The 18,041-nt window shown below is 38.1% G+C and overlaps 2 protein-coding genes across 10 annotated transcripts; both read left to right on the plus strand.

Moving 5' to 3' along the window:
• Positions 1–25: 25 nt before the first annotated feature.
• LOC105568426 lies at positions 26–9,915 on the plus strand. Of its 7 annotated transcripts, none has more exons than XM_012024106.1 (6): positions 26–628; positions 3,377–3,543; positions 4,647–4,864; positions 5,478–5,552; positions 5,942–6,176; positions 7,819–9,915. In XM_012024106.1, the coding sequence occupies exons 2-6, from the start codon at positions 3,384–3,386 to the stop codon at positions 7,932–7,934; spliced, it is 804 nt and encodes a 267-aa protein (XP_011879496.1). In that variant the 5' UTR covers positions 26–628; positions 3,377–3,383; the 3' UTR covers positions 7,935–9,915. The 7 variants fall into 7 exon arrangements, with proteins under 7 accessions (XP_011879496.1, XP_011879495.1, XP_011879493.1 ...); XM_012024105.1 differs by having other exon boundaries at positions 26–390; XM_012024103.1 differs by lacking the exon at positions 26–628 and adding an exon at positions 636–842.
• A 3,756-nt stretch (positions 9,916–13,671) lies between these two features.
• LOC105568427 (uridine 5'-monophosphate synthase) lies at positions 13,672–16,606 on the plus strand. Of its 3 annotated transcripts, none has more exons than XM_012024110.1 (4): positions 13,672–13,737; positions 13,972–14,117; positions 15,037–15,520; positions 15,610–16,606. In XM_012024110.1, exons 2-4 carry the CDS (start codon positions 13,977–13,979, stop codon positions 16,413–16,415), a joined length of 1,431 nt encoding a protein of 476 aa, XP_011879500.1. In that variant the 5' UTR covers positions 13,672–13,737; positions 13,972–13,976; the 3' UTR covers positions 16,416–16,606. The 3 variants fall into 3 exon arrangements, with proteins under 3 accessions (XP_011879500.1, XP_011879501.1, XP_011879499.1); XM_012024111.1 differs by lacking the exon at positions 13,672–13,737 and adding an exon at positions 13,770–13,825; XM_012024109.1 differs by lacking the exon at positions 13,672–13,737 and having other exon boundaries at positions 13,962–14,117.
• The last annotated feature ends 1,435 nt before the right edge of the window (positions 16,607–18,041 follow it).

Genomic DNA, 18,041 nt, shown 5'->3' on the forward strand with positions numbered 1-18,041 from the left:
CGGATTCGTGACTTCCGAGACACGCAAATCTCCCCCACACTCGTCCCAACGACTCGCAATTTGTCAGATTAATTTAGCCGAGCTGTATCAATGATCACGACGAATCGTACGAGACAAAGAGAGTACCCAGGAGTTACGTCCAATTTCTCGAACACCCCATATAGTGATCCTAATTGAAAATCGGGTTCGATCGGAAGGGGGATGCCTCCCCGAGCGATGCGCGCGCGCGCATCGCCGATAAGCCGGCTTCCTTTGATTTTCCGGGGGTAGGACCGGCGTGCCGCCGGCCGGAACCCTCGCTCGCGTGCGCCGCACCCCTGTGTCGTTGGCGTCGCGACGCACCGCGACGCGACGCGAGGATGCGTCGCCGGCAGGTGCGCGAGCTTTCAGGTAATCCGACGGATGGGTCGAGGAACGTGTATCGCGCCGATCGAGTCCCGCTTTGCCTCTTGGCAACGCGACCGCAAATGTCGCAGTGACTGCCAGTGATCGCGGTGTTTACGGACTGGAACCAACGCGAGAGATGGCTCGGTCGGGTGTCGATCGTGTCCCGGGTGCCATCGAAACGTGCAAATAGCTGTCGAGAGATTCGCCGGGACTCGGGCCCGCTGTACAAGTTTCGAAAACGGTGAACGAACGACGCGAGTCGCCCGGGCGGAATTTCAATTTCAGCCCCCGTCAGGTCGATCGGCCACGTGCAGCTTTAATCGTGCGTTATCCGCGAGGGATTTGAAATCATTATCCAGGAGTGGAAACTCCCACGGCAAAATAATTTCACGCTACTCCCACGATTGATCAGTCACCCCTGAGACCTTTAGAAGTGTCATTCGCATGGAACAAAGGTTTAAATAAACAATAAAGCCTCGTTACGGAGTCAGTTCCAAGGATGGTTTTAATAGAAGGGTCTTATTGTGAGCTCAATTGGTGTTTCGTTTAGAATCGAACGGCGAAGCGGTCCTTCACGTACGGTTTACAATGCGATTGTTCTGAAAATTTGGTATGCAATATTAACTGCTAAGAGAAAGGCAGCGTGGCTGATCAGACTTGTATGTACAACATACATCCACTGATCGCATGTTATAAGTTTGCCATTTACCGGGGGGGGGGGGGAGGCGGAACGGGGGCGGAAAAGTACGAATCGTAATTCTGTTATCAAACTTTACTTAACATTCGTCAATTTAATGGTCGCATTATACGCGGAACCGACAGCACGTATGGCAACCACCCCTTGTACAACGGAGTCTCGTGCGATCGATCGAACGAACACGACGTGGCGCACTCCTGGAAAAGTACCCGTCTTTCTCAACCACCCCGTGCATAGTGTGGTTGCTTTAAGAATCGTTGTTCTGAAAATTTACTTGCAACGCTCGTCTTTCGATTTTTTTTTCGCCTTTTACCGACGCTGCATTTACAGACTCGCGCAAAGACCGAGTATCCTTTCGTATTTTCCCGAAAGAGCGATTAAAAATTGGGTAGAAACTGCTAAATATATTGTTATTAAACTTCAATATTGATTTAACATTCGATCACCAACCCGTTATATGTATAATTTGTTATGTGTCGGATAACATACCCATACCAGCACAGAAAGTTAAAATAATGTTGCTGAAACGTTGCAATGTTGAATGTTGAAGTATATGTTCAATATCTTTTCTAAGTTGAATCTAGGTTAATGTTTGTACATAATTTCTTTAGTTCAAATATATATGTTTCTTTTTTTATGTTAAACATGCAGTGATTTAGCTCTCTAAAATTTGTGGAGTGAAAATACTGCCGTGGAGTGAAATGTTCACCCTATTGGCGTGAATATTTCCTCCAACAGAGTGAATATTAACCCCAATGGAGTAAACATTTCGCTCCATGGCAGTATTTTCACTCCACAAATTTTAGAGAGAAACACATGTTCTTTTGAATTGACGAGTATGTTTTGAATTAATAAATATTTACTTGGCAGCCCGTGTTCGCCGCATATAATTGAATCAAGAAGTATTTCTTGACTCAACACTTTCTTTTCTCGGTGTAATTAATAATCCGCTTTTGCAATTTGAATACTATCTCAGTCACGTTGAGGTCGCAAGGTGCAACGCGGCTTATGCTTCCAATCGAAAAAATTCGACTCCGCCAGGTCCACGTGTCTTTCTCCTCCCGAGCCCTCGCTTTAAACAGCCCGTGTCTTGATCGAACAAGCACGATACGGCTTTTGAGGCCTTCGAGTCTACCGTAAAGGAGTGAAATAACGTTACTTCGCCTCACTCTTAAGGACTCCGTCGCTCTCGTCTTCTTCAACACCCTCCCTATCTCACCACCCCTTCTCGCGCGCAGGCTCCGTCCATTCGCTCGCAGCTGCATCTGCGCGAGTTCCTGCACAGGAGTAGGTGCACACCCTTCCGCAGCTGCAGTTGGCAGTACGCTACTCCTCGGATTGCAGATCCGATGTCGCTCGCACATCTGACAACGAATCCAATTCCATCGAGTTAACACTTGGTAGCGCGTCGCGGCACGGCTTGTTTATAAACTGTTATCTCATTGCCAGTTTCTGACAAATAAATAAATACATATATGTATATGTATATATTTATAAGATTGAACTCTTCTCCCAATAAAAATTCTCGGGAGTATCCTAATCGCCATGGGGTTGCTAGGCTTTAACTGTGGCGACTGATGGTTGAAAGTGAAAGTGGTGTAAGTCGCCACCGTCTATCGCTTCGCCTTGTTACATCATTGCACTATACGTGTCGTCGCGATTATTACATTACAACTTGTAACAAGTTATCGCGTCTCTTTGAATCAACCTGGGAACAGTATGGAAACTAATCCTTTGGTCATGCGATAATTGTTGATCGATTTCTCGCTTTTTCCTGCCGACAGACATATTGCTCTATCGTGGTTCCTTTGCTAAATCTACAGCAGATTGGCAAAACGCTTACTCTCAATTTAAGTAAGAGTTTCCATAGTTTCTCGCGTTTCCTGTATATTGTGCCATGAATTGACAATTACGTTCCAATTTTCCTATATACACATAAGGGAAAAGTTATGAGATAGGATTCCAATGTGAGACAGTAGGTTTTCAATGTCCAAATTCAATTGCAAATCTTTTTTTCGCAACGATTACACGATCTGATCAATTTTCCACTAAACAGACCTCACTCCAAGGGCAATAAATTCATGGTGGAACCAACGGATGATGCCTATTAATTTAGTCTAAACTCCGCTATCTCGTATTAGACGCCTATCTCATAATAGAGGACTCTCCTCTATATATGACAATGTCGGACGAGTAAATGATACATGTGTCGTCCGAAAATTTGTTGTGTGTCACATTATATTTCGATTACACGATGCCGTCCGTAACTTACGCCACGTTATATGTTTACAGACGAATTATGATACACGTGTCGTCTGAAAGCGTGCACAGATATGATCGGGTGAAACGCAAAGGGGCAGCTTTCCTAACGAACCTGTTTAAATCGAGGAAATTAACGGTAGGGATGAAGATTAACGAAGACGAGGAGATGGAACGCGCGCCCAGGGTGGAAACTCCTGGTGAGATATCTCATTGATCCTTTATGAAGTTTCATTATCTTGAAGTTATCTTTAAACGTTCATTATGGCAACACGAAAATCTGTGAGGTTCTTGGCTTCTTGTCGCTTGTTAGCTAGTCGCTGTTTTATTTAATTGAAATTGAAAACGTCGAACATATTTTTGTTGGATGAGAGTCTGTTGGAGAATGCAAAAGATCTTAAATCTCAGTACGTTGCTAATTTAGAGATTTTATACAAAAGTAAAGGTTTTGAAGTTATTCGACGTAATTGGACAATATATTCCTTTATTAAAGGGATATATTGTCCAGTTACGTCGAACAATTTCGCAACCTTAATTGTTTTATGCACTGGCGAAGACGAGAATTCTTACTTTAAAGTTAAATCAGGACCTTTAGGATATAAATCAAATAGAAACGAGAACGCCAAATCATTAGTGTTGGTCTACAACCTTGCTTTAAGTAAGCTGTAAGCCTTGAGCCGTAAGAAATTAACCAATATCACAGGTGAGAGTGAAGGGAATAAATGCCTTAGGGCATTTTACTTAGGGCAACTTACTTAGGGCAAACTGAAGGTAGCCTAATAATTTTGAATTTAATATGTGAATGCAGGAAAGGTTGAGAAAACGGTATATGAATTCACATATTAAATAAAAAATCATTAGCCTACCTTCAGCTTGTCCGGACCTAAGCAATGATTTGGCGTTCTCGTTTCTAATTCTTACTTTATTTGATTTATACAAAAGTATTAAAACGGAAGTAGACGTTATTATTTAAGGGCGTATTATTTAATGACATGCCTCTATGGCGACTCATTTTTACGCTACAATTAAAATCGTAGTAAAGTAATTAGCGCCATTTGCTCTGAATCTCGCTTACGTTGCTTCAATACGCTTTTCTATAACTGTAATTGGCAAACTGAAGGTAGAACTAATAAATTGCGCGCCGTGAACGAGAATAATACATCGTCCAGTTAATAAAACAAAGTCTCGGATAATAAATTAGACGCATTGATTGTGAGAATTATCCTTTGTGCCGAGCTAATGAGAGCACACATGCATACACGCGCGCACACGTGATCGATTGCACAAGCGATATTCCTTGCAGCAATTATTACCAATGCTTGTCGCCGGAGCGGCTCGGAGAGCGACAGCGCGATGTCGCGAATCCCGTCGACCTTGAGCGTGACAGCAGTGGACGTCGTTGTCTCCTGCCAGCCGTCACCCTCGCACTCAATTCTAACCCTGACACCCGGTAGAACGCGTAACATCGATCAGGACATGGAAGCACTCAGACTGAGCCGCCAGGACAATCCTTTCCTACAGGTTCGCCCGATCGTTACGATGCCCCGTTGAAAGAACACAGATTTTGGCGAAACTTTTCAATCCCGAACGATCCGCGAATTGCTGGGATCCTGAACGATTCGGACTTTGCAGAAACAACTTTGTTGTTTTATTTTAACTTAAAACGTGCATCTTTTATCTGTGTATAGAGAAAAGTTATACATCACGCGATAGGATTCTAATATGAGATAGCAGCTTTTCAACGTTCAAATTCAATTACAAATCTTTTTTCGCAACGATCACACGATCTAATCGATTCTCCACTAAACAGATTTCACTCCAAGGGCAAGAAATTCACGATGGAACCAACGGACGATGCCTATTAATTTAACAGAAACTCCGCTATCTCATATCAGGAGCCTTATCTCATAACAGGGGACCTTCCTCTGCCTATAATTCAATTCCTTTTGGAGCTTTAAAGTTCAGTACTTAAAACGTAACAATTTTTTTTGCGGTTGGCTGTTTAAATTTTTTTTAACGCTAGAAGAAACGACGAATTGCTCAGATGCGATGAATTCTCCCATTTCTTGATAACGCTTCATACGCCTTTGCTATATTGACATAATTGTACGTAAAATTTCCTCTAATTATGCAGGTATTAGCAAGTCGAGAGAGCCTCGTGGAATCGATCGAGGAGTCCGAGTCCGACGATGCGATTCTAATGTCGCAGGTGAGGTCCCTCATCGAACTCTCACGAACTCGATAAAACATTAGAGATTCACTTGTACGCATGGGTGACGCGTAAACTATTGGGTAACGATAAGTTTTTCTGATCGCCGTTGCTTTTAGAAAAGGTAGTAGATTTTTTGCAACTGCCCCGAATTGCCTAATCCTAAAGAATTGAAATAATTGATCAGTTTTCGCGGACAGTTTAATATTTGAGAGCCAGAAATTGGGCGAGAGCGCGACAGAGACGAGTCAACTTTCTTGAAAAGGAGTGTAGAAAAGGAAGAAAGAGAAAAGTGTTTTCAGAATTGATGCCTCCTTTGATACAAGTATTTTCTACTCCTTTGTAAGCGTGTTTAAAAAGACGTGTTTGAAAAGGCAATGTGTTTTCAGGAATACGGTGACGCGGATCCGCTCACGCTCGCGCAGATACACGAGCACCTGGTACGCAGTCCACCCCCGGCTTCGTGGCCCAATTCCACGGCCTTCCAGTTTCCCAGTCAGGATGAGAGTACGACCCCGGGCAAAAACGATGCGGCACTCCTAGTCAAGAGCCCGTCGAAAACTCCCTCGCATCGCGGTAACGATCACGAGCTCTCGAGGAGCGAGACGACCACCGATATCAGAGGTGAGAACGTTAACGAGGATATTTAGGATATAAAAGCAACGTTTACTTAAAAAATTATTTAAGGAAAGTTTACGGACTAAAATTACTTAATTGAAAATCGATAGAAACTTTCCGCTCTCGGATATTTATTTATAACGAAAGATATATACTCGTTTCTCTCTCGTTTAAATCGATGCTTATGTAACGTGATTATAAATCGTATAAGAACAAATTATATCTGCATGCAAATGATATTGTTCAATGTCAGCTGATGTTAGAAGTGAGAATGCCTCAGTGGAGATGCATTCAGAATGTAACAGTAACGCAGTTAAAGCTGCTTAAAAAATTATGAATTAGAAAACTGCCTATAACTAGCTCTTCACGACTTCGTGACTTCATGACTGAAAATTGGAAACGTTGGCTGGAGAAGATCGCCACGTATTTATATTATATATTTATAACTGGTATTCGTTTCTCTTGCTCCTTTAAGAGTTTGCGGTGCTTGCGATGATAATAAATTATATAAGGAAGAAATACGATAATGACATTGTTTAATCGAATCGATGAAGGTGGGATACTTCGCGTGTCGAGGTGAAATTACATCGACGCGATACTGTGAAAATACAGATCGGAGCTTCAGCAAATCGATCCATTCACGAGAGACACTTACGTCCAACCTTGACATTGCACTCTAGACTCTAGACCCGCGCGATCTCTCTCTCTCTCTCTCTCTCTCTCTCTCTCTCTCTCTCTCTCTCTCTCTCTCCCCCCTTTTTGTGTATATATGTATATTGCCTCTTCCCACTTTTAACTCGATTAAATTAAGGTTCCTGAGAGTGGGCGATCGACGGAAAGTTATAGCTTTCTATCTTGCTGATAAAATCGGATCGATAAAGGATTATATATGACAACATATAACCAGATATATTGATTATTTATAAAAATAGAAATGAAGAAAGGAGCAAATGGGAAATTTGCACATTGCTTCCCCATCGTCTGGGCAAGATGTTCTTTGCAATTTTGGCTCTCTCATAGAAGAAGCTTTGTGAGTTAAGATGCAAGTTGGAAATTGCTTCCTCAGAATGTTAATTCGCGCACAAAGTTTTCCCTATGAGGAAGCCATGTGCAAATTTCTAATTCTCCCCTTATGCGCATGCGGATTTTTGGCTTCCTCGTAGAGGAAGCTGCGTTCTGAATGTTCGAAAGCATCGAAAAATCACATTAAAAGAAATGTCGGCATGTATGTATGCTAAAAAATTGGTGGTTATTCTAACTTCTGTAAAGATCGAAATATCGGGCTAAATTTTTTTTTTATGTGAATAAGGTATTATGAAAGGGTGGTTGGTGTTGAATTCGGCAAAGAAAATTGAGAAACTCTTTTTCTCGCGAAAATAAAGAGCTTTCTCTATAAGGAAGCATTAATAATTATATAATTACGTACAAATAATGACTTATAAACATATTTATATGAATTTTCTCTCGCATACGCGCGCGAAAGAATAAAATACATAATAGATAAGTAATATATAATTACATATCTGTTACATATTTGTATATATAAAATTCATATATTTATTTTTTATAATTAGAAACTTGTTTACAGCGGCGCGATAAATCTGCATATTTTGAATTTCTTTCATATGCTACCTTTCCTTTACTCTAGATCGGCATTCTCATCCCTTCTCGTTACTACATCCGACGCCGATTCGCTCCTTGTCAGAAGTTCGGCGACTTCATCGATCGGCCGACGACAGCGTGCAGCTCATGTCGAATGAATAAACCTCGCCAGGGTGTTGGATCCTGATTGGAATAATTTCTCGCGACCGAGGGATGTCGGTTCAGTTCCGCCGAATCCTTCGAGAACAGCGATTACCGACGAGTCGAAGAAAATTTCGTTCGTGCAAACGAAACTTATGATCGATTCCAGGCAAGGTTTGTCCTAAGAAATAAGAGGGTTGAGTCACCCAAGAGATACAGAGACCATCAAGATTCTCGTGTATCTGATATTTGGTCAGAATGAAGCTATAATATGTTTGAGGGTGCGATAGGAGATTACGGAGTGATTAATGATGATTAAACACGCAGTTATCAATAGAGCGCCAGAAGCAGGAATTTCGAGAACAATTGGCACTCTCTTTACCGGGAAAGTAAAAAGACGCGCGTGTTGAAGAAATAACGATTTTATTTTTTTGAACTTGATAGTTTATTAAATCATATTTTGTACGTTAACTAGAAAGTGTCTCTTCGTGAAATATATAAATTCGATCTCCGTCAATTGACTTAAAGTTTTAAATACTCTTAATCATTCTGATCGACATTAATAATTTCTTCATAAGTCATTTGCCGTTACGATTACGCGTTTTGTCGACAGGCCTATATTTTTACAAAACTATTCTATAAACGATCGAGGTATTTGGTATTTGGACGTTTTCCGATTACTTTACTTACGAGTATATCTAGCTATTGAATATTCTCACATTAATATATTGTGTATTTTTTACTTTTATTCGCAAACAGTATTGAATAACTAACGTTTAATTACTTACATAAACCAGATATTGTCAGAAATAAGTATTCGGATAAATATCTTTTGAGCTTTTTGAGAATACGCCAAACCGAGGAATCTAAGAACTCAAAGATGTTACAGAACATCTTGTATGTGCTAGTTTGCAGGAGATGATTTTAAGAATTGCACTATTGCATAATTATTGTCAGACTAACGAAAGATATTATCTCCGCTAAATCGTCAGCTGAGAGTATTAGATAAATATTTAAGGTATTATGTTTTCAAGCTTCAAATTTATATCATTTGGATGCAATTGTGTCTTTAAACTTTGTCTCTCTTGAAGTGCAATATACCGTTATGTAACAGTCGTTAAAGCACGAGGCTTAAAATAATTATTAAATTATTACTTATGATAAATATGATATTATCGGAATTTGTTGTTGATACGATAGTTATTGTTGAGGCACACGTCTGTAATTATTCGTGCAATTTAGATGTCTATTTTGCGTAGCTGTTTTAGGAATACTTCACGTTTACTTGTAATCTTTTCTACCACTGAATATTAATTGCTCTATCTTGATTGTTGATTAGCTAACAGAAATATTTTTGTCGACAAGTTATATATGTACTGTATAGAAATTTCTGTTTTAACTAATTGCGAGGAAATTGCCAGCACAAAATATGCAACAGTTTTACCATATAAAACTCACTTTTAACGACGATTACAAAAGGAATAAGTTAACTGATGCACATACGTAATAATTGATAACTCCGAAGAATAATGTTAACGCTGACGATGCGCCAAATGTACAGGCCTCAATGAAACAATTCCTCAAATTATATAATTAGACCAGTAGCCGTAAGATCATTTTTATAGGGTGGACCGATTTGTCGAGAACGTACTTTACTTCCGAGATTGAAAGTAATATTTCTTTTAACGACAAAAACCGTTGTCAATAGATTCTCAACGAAATCAGAAACACCCCTGTTTGTTCTTCTCTTTTTAGACTAACGATTTTTTCTAAGATAACGTTAACAGAATCTGACGTGCTCTTCTTAGATCTAATATTACAAATGTTACTGTTATAAAGTATATGAAGTAATATGTGAAACCTTAAAAAGGATTTTATGCACAAATGAAATAAAGTTATTTATATATAAATTGTTGCACTTAAAGCGTCAATTAACTTTGCAATTTATTTACTCGGACATTAAACGTTAAATTTATTGATATATTTATAGTTTCGAAAAATTACGTATTAATTTAATATACATATAATATGTATATTTACATATATTTACATAGCAAATAAAATTTTTCATTTTATTGAAATTACATATGTTATTTACATAAATTGTTGTAAAGAAAAGCGTGATGTAATTTTTTTAATAGTTTGAATTTGCCACCAATACTAGATTTATTTTTAATTTATCATATAAAAAATTGACATTAGAGCACGTCGGTTTCGTCTACAAATTTTTTATACATTTCTTGAAAAGTGTTTGATACGGTTTTCCGATAAGTTTAAGTAATAGTAGGGACGGGTGGCCAACCGAATGCAGTAGAGTCCTATATTTATCACACAGAGATAACGCTATTGAAACATTATCATTAAAATTTATACATACTCATATACTCATCTCTCACATTCTCATGTATAAAAATCATATAAACCAATCGTTAGGGCAGCTCCAAACTCACTAATGTAAAGTGACACTGTATTAAAACTAGGAACAGACTTCATTACAAAACTATCTAATAAATATAGACGTCTCGGTCACGGCCATCCGGTAGCGTCGAGAATGATCGGCGCAACTTTAGCAGGGTTTATACGAACTTTGGGGGAAAAAGCCAGTAGCGGAATACGTAGAAAGTTATTATTATATCAAATTAGAGTCCAATCGACTTGGCCATTGAGAATTGAGATTAATTATATTGTAATTGTATTTAGAACACATAAGCGTTAGAATTTGAAGAAGCGTTCGCGCTCGAAGCAACGGCATGAAAATGCGTTAAGCCGACAAGAAAGGAAAAAAAAGACAGTAGACAGACTTATGTAATCCAGTCGAGTGTAATATATGGATATTCCACGTGGGATGGCCATGCAAAAGTGGGCGGTACTCATAGCCGTTTCTCGGTGGATATTTGAATGTTCACACTCTTTTTAAGAAGCTATTCTACAATTGGGACATTTGCTAAATTTTTGTAATCCAGTGTAACAAATACTTATCCCTGGTAGCACAATATATTGGCGCAATATTGGGAAATAATGTAAATCTAGTGTTCCCAATATCGGTCCAATATTGTAAGATGGACGCCTTCTCTTATTTAGCCAATATGTCTATTTAGCAATATTGGTTTATAATGTTATGTCAATATTAGACCAATATTTTTACTACATTGTTAAATATTGGCCAATGCACTTCCAATATAAATCTAATATTACATAATTATTATCGTGCAATATTTACATTTGTTCCACGGCCAATATTGGCTTTACGTTGGACAATATCGGCTAATACATTTCTAATATAATCAACATTGGACCAATGTTTAGCCAATACACTGTGCTACTAGGAATATTTCTTTATGATGAACGCGTATATGAGAATGTACATACACATATACACACACACACACACACACACACACACACACACAAAACACAAAACTTTTTGCTCGTCAAGAAACGATTGTGAATACCGTTATACATTCGGAACGTGTAAAGATTATTTTGAATATGTATACCATCAAGTGGGTATATACATAGTATAAATTAAATACTGCGATTTTACGTTTTGAAATGTAATTTATAAGTCACGAGCCTCAGCTGATTCTCTGAACAACTGATACGATAACGAGGAGATTACTGAACATCTATCAAGGGTTCTCAATATCGAGGCGTCGAAGAAGTAATAGGTATTGAGGATCTAAAGATAATACACATTAATCCAACAATTTAAAAGGATTAATTTAAAAGGTCTACATTATCGATAAGTTGACGATACCATCGAAAATCCGGCGCATCCTCCCCGCCAATAATACGAAGAATCTGCCGTGCGCAGATTCGAGATAAGCTCTGAACGATCGAAGATTATCGTAACTTTTTCAATAACCAAAATGCCGCAAAATAGTTTCGTCTTACCATCTAACGGCCTACAAAGCGTACAGTCGATCAAGGTAATGAACATTAATATGACAAACGAAGCAAACATTTTCAACGAATATTTTCACTTCGAGCAACTTTGAGGACTTCAGACATGCAATCAGTTTTGTTAAGAACGAAGCAAGCTCGAAATAAAAAAAATAAGAGGAAAATATTTTCGGATAAACGCACAGCAATTTAATTTAAAACACTTTGTATTGTGTAAAATTTGCGTTACATTACTAGAATGCGAGGTCCCTGACTGACTGCGTTTCATAGCAGCCTGTATCGCCGTATTATTTGACGATAATTAAAGAAATTGTTATCGATTGCGGTACTGATATTATTACTTATAAAGATTTCATTTGTCTTCGCAACTATTAATCACGTGCTGATTTGTGTGCAAAAACCAACAGGGAAACGAGAAATGAAAAACAGCGGCCGTAATCTAAAGTACTAAAGTAGCTAGAAAATAAAAGAGTGGCGCCCAAAATCACTCCTTTCTGTGCTAAATAAAAAAAATATTAGTGCAGCCAGGAGTGATTTTGGTCCTGGTTTGGGCGTCACTCTTTGGGAATAAAAAGCTTACGATGTGTCCTAAAAATATGTATATGTGTACTACAAAACGATAATAATATTAATTATTTTTAAACTTAGTCTACGTTAACATCTCGCACGTGCATTTCGCTATTCGTTTCTGCAAACAAATCAGGGGAGGTCGTGGTTAATACCATTAACGTGAGCGTGTGTTGAGGCGAGACACAGAATGTCCAACGCGCACAAACATGGACATTTCAAAAGTATGCGTTTTGCGGTCGCATGAAGATTGCGCCGCGATCTCTGGAGATGCGTTTGTTGTTTTCGAATAAAAGTGAAATATATTTGTGTTACTATAAATGTAACGCTACGCCGTGTAATTCATTGTCGCCTGCCCTTTAATAGCGAACTACCGTCTATAACTCTTTCGTGACCGCAATACTTTTTGTTTTATTTTTTTTAAATATGTCTTTCAATAAAATGTGTGCTAATTTTGTTCGAGTCATTTTGAAAAATTTAATGGATTTGATATGTTTCAGAAATTATGAAAGGGTTAATATTTCAATTATTTGTCATAATTTTAGTTTATATGCATTTTTCTATACGTCAAAAATAGAGAGAGAGAGAGAGAGAGAGAGAGAGAGAGAGAGAGAGAGAGAGAGAGATATGTGCGCGCAATATAAGATTTTAATTAATTTAAATATTTTGTTATGATAATTCTCATTGTTTGTTGCTATAGTCGAATTGTTTAAAATATGGCGTTTAATAGGTTACGTGACAGCTTCACATGCTGATATTTTTTATTTCTCTTCGTTCTTTATATAAAGTCGCAAACCACCCCTTTTTGTTTTTATGCGTATTATAATCGTGTGGAAGAATTTTGTGATTTTATAGAGCCAATTTCAAATTGCTCACGATTAAAAAATTGAAAATTTCAAATACCAATATCTTTTTCATTAGGCTTCTGACCTGAGTGTTTTAAGTATGAAAACGTTCTGTTTTGCGGTCCGCAACTTATCCTGGCATTATTTTGTGCGTAAAAACTAATAAAATGATTTTCCAGTGCAAAAACTATATTCAAATGTGTCGATAAAACAGATGACTTTAGGATCTTCTTAATAGAGACAACAGCCAGTTCTTTTCACCTTTTTACCTCCTGTTGAATTTAAAAAAAGATTCCGAGAATTGGCGACATAAAAGCGATTTCTTTTGGAACGTTTTTCGAGAACAGAAATGAGATAGGAAAAAAAGTTTCTTTTCCTCGTTACAGGGTACACGTTTTGTACGCACAGAGGCGCTAGTAGACGGATTCCATTCGGTTCCAGTTCAAATATATTTAAGCGAGTAGTGACAACTGACACGTGGTTCCTACGTGTAATCGTAAGAAATATAGGTTAGATTTTGTATTTAATATCTTTGCTTTCTTTTTCTTCAGCAATCCAGCTTGTCCGTATTTTGTGTTATAAAATCTCCAAAAAAATGTATTCATAAGTATTTGTCACCTAAAGATAATAGCAGAATAGAAAATTTAATTCGCTGGTCGAATATCACTTCGAAGTTCTTGCCTCGCAGTCAAGTGTTTAACTTTGCACAGGAAAATGTTGTTAATACGACGTTATGATTACAGCCGACATGGATGCGACGTTGAAAGAATTGGCCGTGGAGCTGTACGATATTCAGGCCGTGAAATTCGGTGACTTTAAGACGAAAATCGGTCTGAGAACGCCGATATATTTTGACCTGCGTATGATAATCTCTTATCCAGAATTAATGGTAAACATTTGAGCATCAAACTTACATTAGTGCAAATTAATTTTGATGTCGATTTAATTTACCTTATCCAGTCATGATAATCTCTTATCCAGAATTAATGGTAAACATTTGAGCATCAAACTTACATTAGTGCGAATTAATTTTGATGTCGATTTAATTTACCTTATCCAGTTATGTTCTGCCTTTCGTGAAATTAAAATCTGTTCCTTCAATTCACCGCACTGAATTTTTCATACAATTATTACTTGAAAAGGACCGCAAGCCACGATCGAGACGTTGTGAGTTTAAACATAAAAATTTGCCAGATGTGGTCAAGTAATCATTGAAGTTTTTTTAATTTATCTTCTTTTAATTATTAGAAAAGGAAACAAACACGTAAGTTAAGCAGAGATTAAAGTTACTCCACATCGGTAGAAATTAACATCAGGTTAATCTTGAACTTGGTTGTGGTTAATTTAATCGATAACTAACTTACTAATGCCCGTTCTACACCTAGGGATGATTCTACTTGTGGCTCACCCGAGTGGAGAAGTTTACACGGACATTTTAGTATGGCTATCATACTAAGTATGGTTTGTGTACGATTTCACTATGATTTTTCAGAAATAGCACCCGAGTCCATAAACGGTCTCAATACGACGACCTTTGTCCATTTATTTACTCACTCGGATGAGCCACAAGTAGGATCATCCCTGGATGTAGAACGGGCATAAAATCACATCACCTTTTTAAGATGGATAAAAATTTTCCAACATATGAAAATAAGATCAGTTCGAGACAACAGATTGCATAAGCAGAAATTCTGCTGTAAACCTTTCTGCTAATTAATTGCTGATTGACTTAATTGAAGTTTACTGGAAGTTGCTATAAGAATTACGCTATGCAATACAGTGGCTATTAATTCATTTTTTTATCGCAGTTGAAATTAGCGAGAGCTCTGTGGACACTGGTGGACGATCCTACGAGAGTGTCCCGAATTTGTGGCGTCCCATACACCGCACTGCCGTTAAGCACTCTGATATCGGCGGAGGAGAAGATTCCCATGTTAATGAAGAGAAAAGAAGCGAAGTCGTACGGCACGAAGAAGTTAATCGAGGGTGTCTTCTCGCCTGGTGAGACTTGCGTGATCATTGAGGACATTATCACGAGTGGCAGCAGTGTTTTAGAAACTGTCGACAGCTTGAAGAAGGAAAAGCTAAGCGTGACGGAGGTTTACGTGGTGATCGATAGGGAGCAGGGTGGCAGGAAGAATCTCGAGAATCATGGGATCAAAGTCAAGAGTCTATTTGTGGTTACGCAACTTATGAGGTATCTCCTAGAGGCTGGGAAGATTACATCCGAGGCAGTGAAGAACGTCGATGATTACTTGGTTACAAATCGAGCGCCGAGCGTTTCTGTCCGAGGTGAATTAGTTGCAACAAATTAGTCTTATGATTTGTATGCTAAGTGCTTCGAATTTTGTCACTCTAACAACTATTGCTCTTACTTGCAGGCGTGCCGGACGACAGATTGAAGCTGCCATATAATAAACGCGCGAAATTAACGACGAATCCAATGGCCTCGAAACTGCTGGAGCTGATGGAATCGAAACAAACTAATCTCTGCTTGGCGGCCGATCTAAAGGAAACTGACGCAATTTTGGAATTGGCAAACGTGGCAGGGCCTCATATCGCTGTGCTGAAGACTCATGTGGACATCATAGAAGATTGTAACAAAAGCTTTATACTTAAACTTAGAGAACTAGCGAGGCAGCACAGATTTTTGTTGATGGAGGACCGCAAGTTCGGCGATATTGGCAACACGGTATCGTTGCAATACAGACACGGTCTGTACAAGATTGCCGAATGGGCCGATCTGGTCACGGTACATCCGGTATCGGGCGCGCCCGTCATCAACGCGCTGAGAAAAAGCCTGGAAAGTATCAGTGAACCCCGCGGCATTTTCCTGGTTGCCGAGATGTCGTGCGAAGGGGCATTGACTACCGGCGATTATCTCAAGAGCGCGACCTCGATGGCGGAGGCGGCCTCCGATCTGGTGGTAGGCCTCGTGTGCCAGTCGAATCTCTCGGCGCAACCCGGGTTGCTTCAGATGACACCCGGTGTCAAGCTGTTGAAAAGTGGCGACGGGTTAGGCCAACAATATAACGATCCGCGATCCGTTGTCGGTGCCGGTGCCGATTTAGCAGTCGTTGGCAGGGGTATCACGGAGGCGCCTAATGGTTATCTGAAGGCCACTTTAGAGTACAAAAGAGAACTTTGGAACGCGTACGAGGAACGAATAAACGTATCCAATATGTGATAGTAACATTCTAATATCGATATGTCGTTTACATATTATTTTTCTACAATTTTATCTTTCGTTCCGGTTGGATTTGCTCGGTTGTTTGCTTAATAGAACTCTAGTAGTACACTGCATTGGCTAGACATTGGCTAAACATTAGTCCAATATTGGTTATATTAGAAATTTATTGGCCGATGTTGTCCAACGTAAAGCCAATATTGGCTATGAAATAAATGTAAATATTACTCAACAATAATTATATAATATTAGAGTTATATTGGAATTGCATTGGGCAGTATTTAATAACGTAATAAGAGAATATTGGTCTAATAAAAAATATTGGTCTAATAAAAAAAAAAAATTTATAATATTGGAATATTATAATATTGCGCCAATATATTGTGTTAAGGATATTATATTTTTTATTTTTTATGTTAGATTTTCGCACACGTATTGTTTTTTCTATGTGTATATAAAAAATTATATATATCATATATATATATAATTTTATCATATAGCTTTTTATTGTTAAGTTTTAAATAGGTATAAGATATTAAATACTTTAAGTTATAACAAAATAATATAAGAAATTCCAAAGCTGCACATTGCCTGAGCATTTATCTTTTCTAAGTGATTATAATGCACTAATAGAATAAGAATATTCAATAGGATTAATGAGAAAGTGTTTTTACATTTAATATTACATGACTTTTATACATAATAGGAACAAAGACAATAGCAGAGAAAGACACACGAGCTTTCGATTCGATGTAATGTTAAAAATACATAAAATGGATTATTAATGGTTGAACTTTGCATAATCTGTACATATGCAAAACTTATTTCACAGAAACTAAGGAGTATTATTTTTATATGAATATATACAGGGTGGTCCTGAAATAGTCGGTCAAAATCAGCGATAGGATTGGGCTCGTCAAAAGGATGAAAAAAGTTCCCATAAACGTTAGTCCGAAAACGTATCCTTCAGGAGTTACGACTCATTTAATTATCAATCTCCAAGAATAAGTACATTTAAAGTTTTGATCGTACTTACTACGATTTGTGCTTTTTTAATTACTGTGTTTAATAAGTAGCTTAATCGATTGATCTGTTGTCACAATTAAAATCGACTATTATTGTTCGAGCACTTAAAAATTCAAAACACAGCAATCTCGAAATACGCTAGGAATCTTTGAGCGTGTTAGACAGTCAATGGTTAGATGAAAGCACGTGTTTTCGCTAACACTGGACATTTTTAACAACTTTGTATATAAAAATAAAGTTTTTTCCTTCCATAGCCTTCCATTTTTTTTTATCAGGTATTAATAATTAAATGAGTCGTAACACCTGCGGGATGCGTTTTTGGACTTGCGTTTGTGGGAACTTTTTTCATCCTTATAACGAGCTCAATCCAATCCCTGAGTTTGACCAACTATTTCAAGACCATCCTGTATATGCACAACGTATACGTATGGAACTCTGTTTATCTTTTTGTTTTGTGATAGGTAAATCCAAGAGGAACAAAAGAGGATTATATGTATAGAATAATAAGTATAAAATATATATAATTATATGTATAGAATAAGATCGTTTTTCCTCACGAAATTTTCTTTTGTAAACTGGCGATCACAAATTGGCGCTAAC

This window comes from Vollenhovia emeryi, unplaced genomic scaffold (genome assembly GCF_000949405.1).
Source record: "Vollenhovia emeryi isolate VEMERY1.0 unplaced genomic scaffold, V.emery_V1.0 DF939129.1, whole genome shotgun sequence".
NCBI classification, from domain to species: Eukaryota; Metazoa; Arthropoda; class Insecta; order Hymenoptera; family Formicidae; genus Vollenhovia; species Vollenhovia emeryi.

Excerpts from the sequence above, each read along its gene's own strand:
- LOC105568427 (XM_012024109.1), top strand. The coding sequence starts at position 13,962 with ATGATTACAGCCGACATGGATGCGACGTTGAAAGAATTGGCCGTGGAG. Across the intron at positions 14,118-15,036 it reads TCTCTTATCCAGAATTAATG|TTGAAATTAGCGAGAGCTCT; the intron begins GTAAACATTTGA and ends TTTTTATCGCAG. Across the intron at positions 15,521-15,609 it reads GCCGAGCGTTTCTGTCCGAG|GCGTGCCGGACGACAGATTG; the intron begins GTGAATTAGTTG and ends TCTTACTTGCAG.
- LOC105568426 (XM_012024102.1), top strand. The coding sequence starts at position 3,282 with ATGATACATGTGTCGTCCGAAAATTTGTTGTGTGTCACATTATATTTC. Across the intron at positions 3,544-4,646 it reads GCCCAGGGTGGAAACTCCTG|CAATTATTACCAATGCTTGT; the intron begins GTGAGATATCTC and ends TATTCCTTGCAG. Across the intron at positions 5,553-5,941 it reads ATGCGATTCTAATGTCGCAG|GAATACGGTGACGCGGATCC; the intron begins GTGAGGTCCCTC and ends ATGTGTTTTCAG.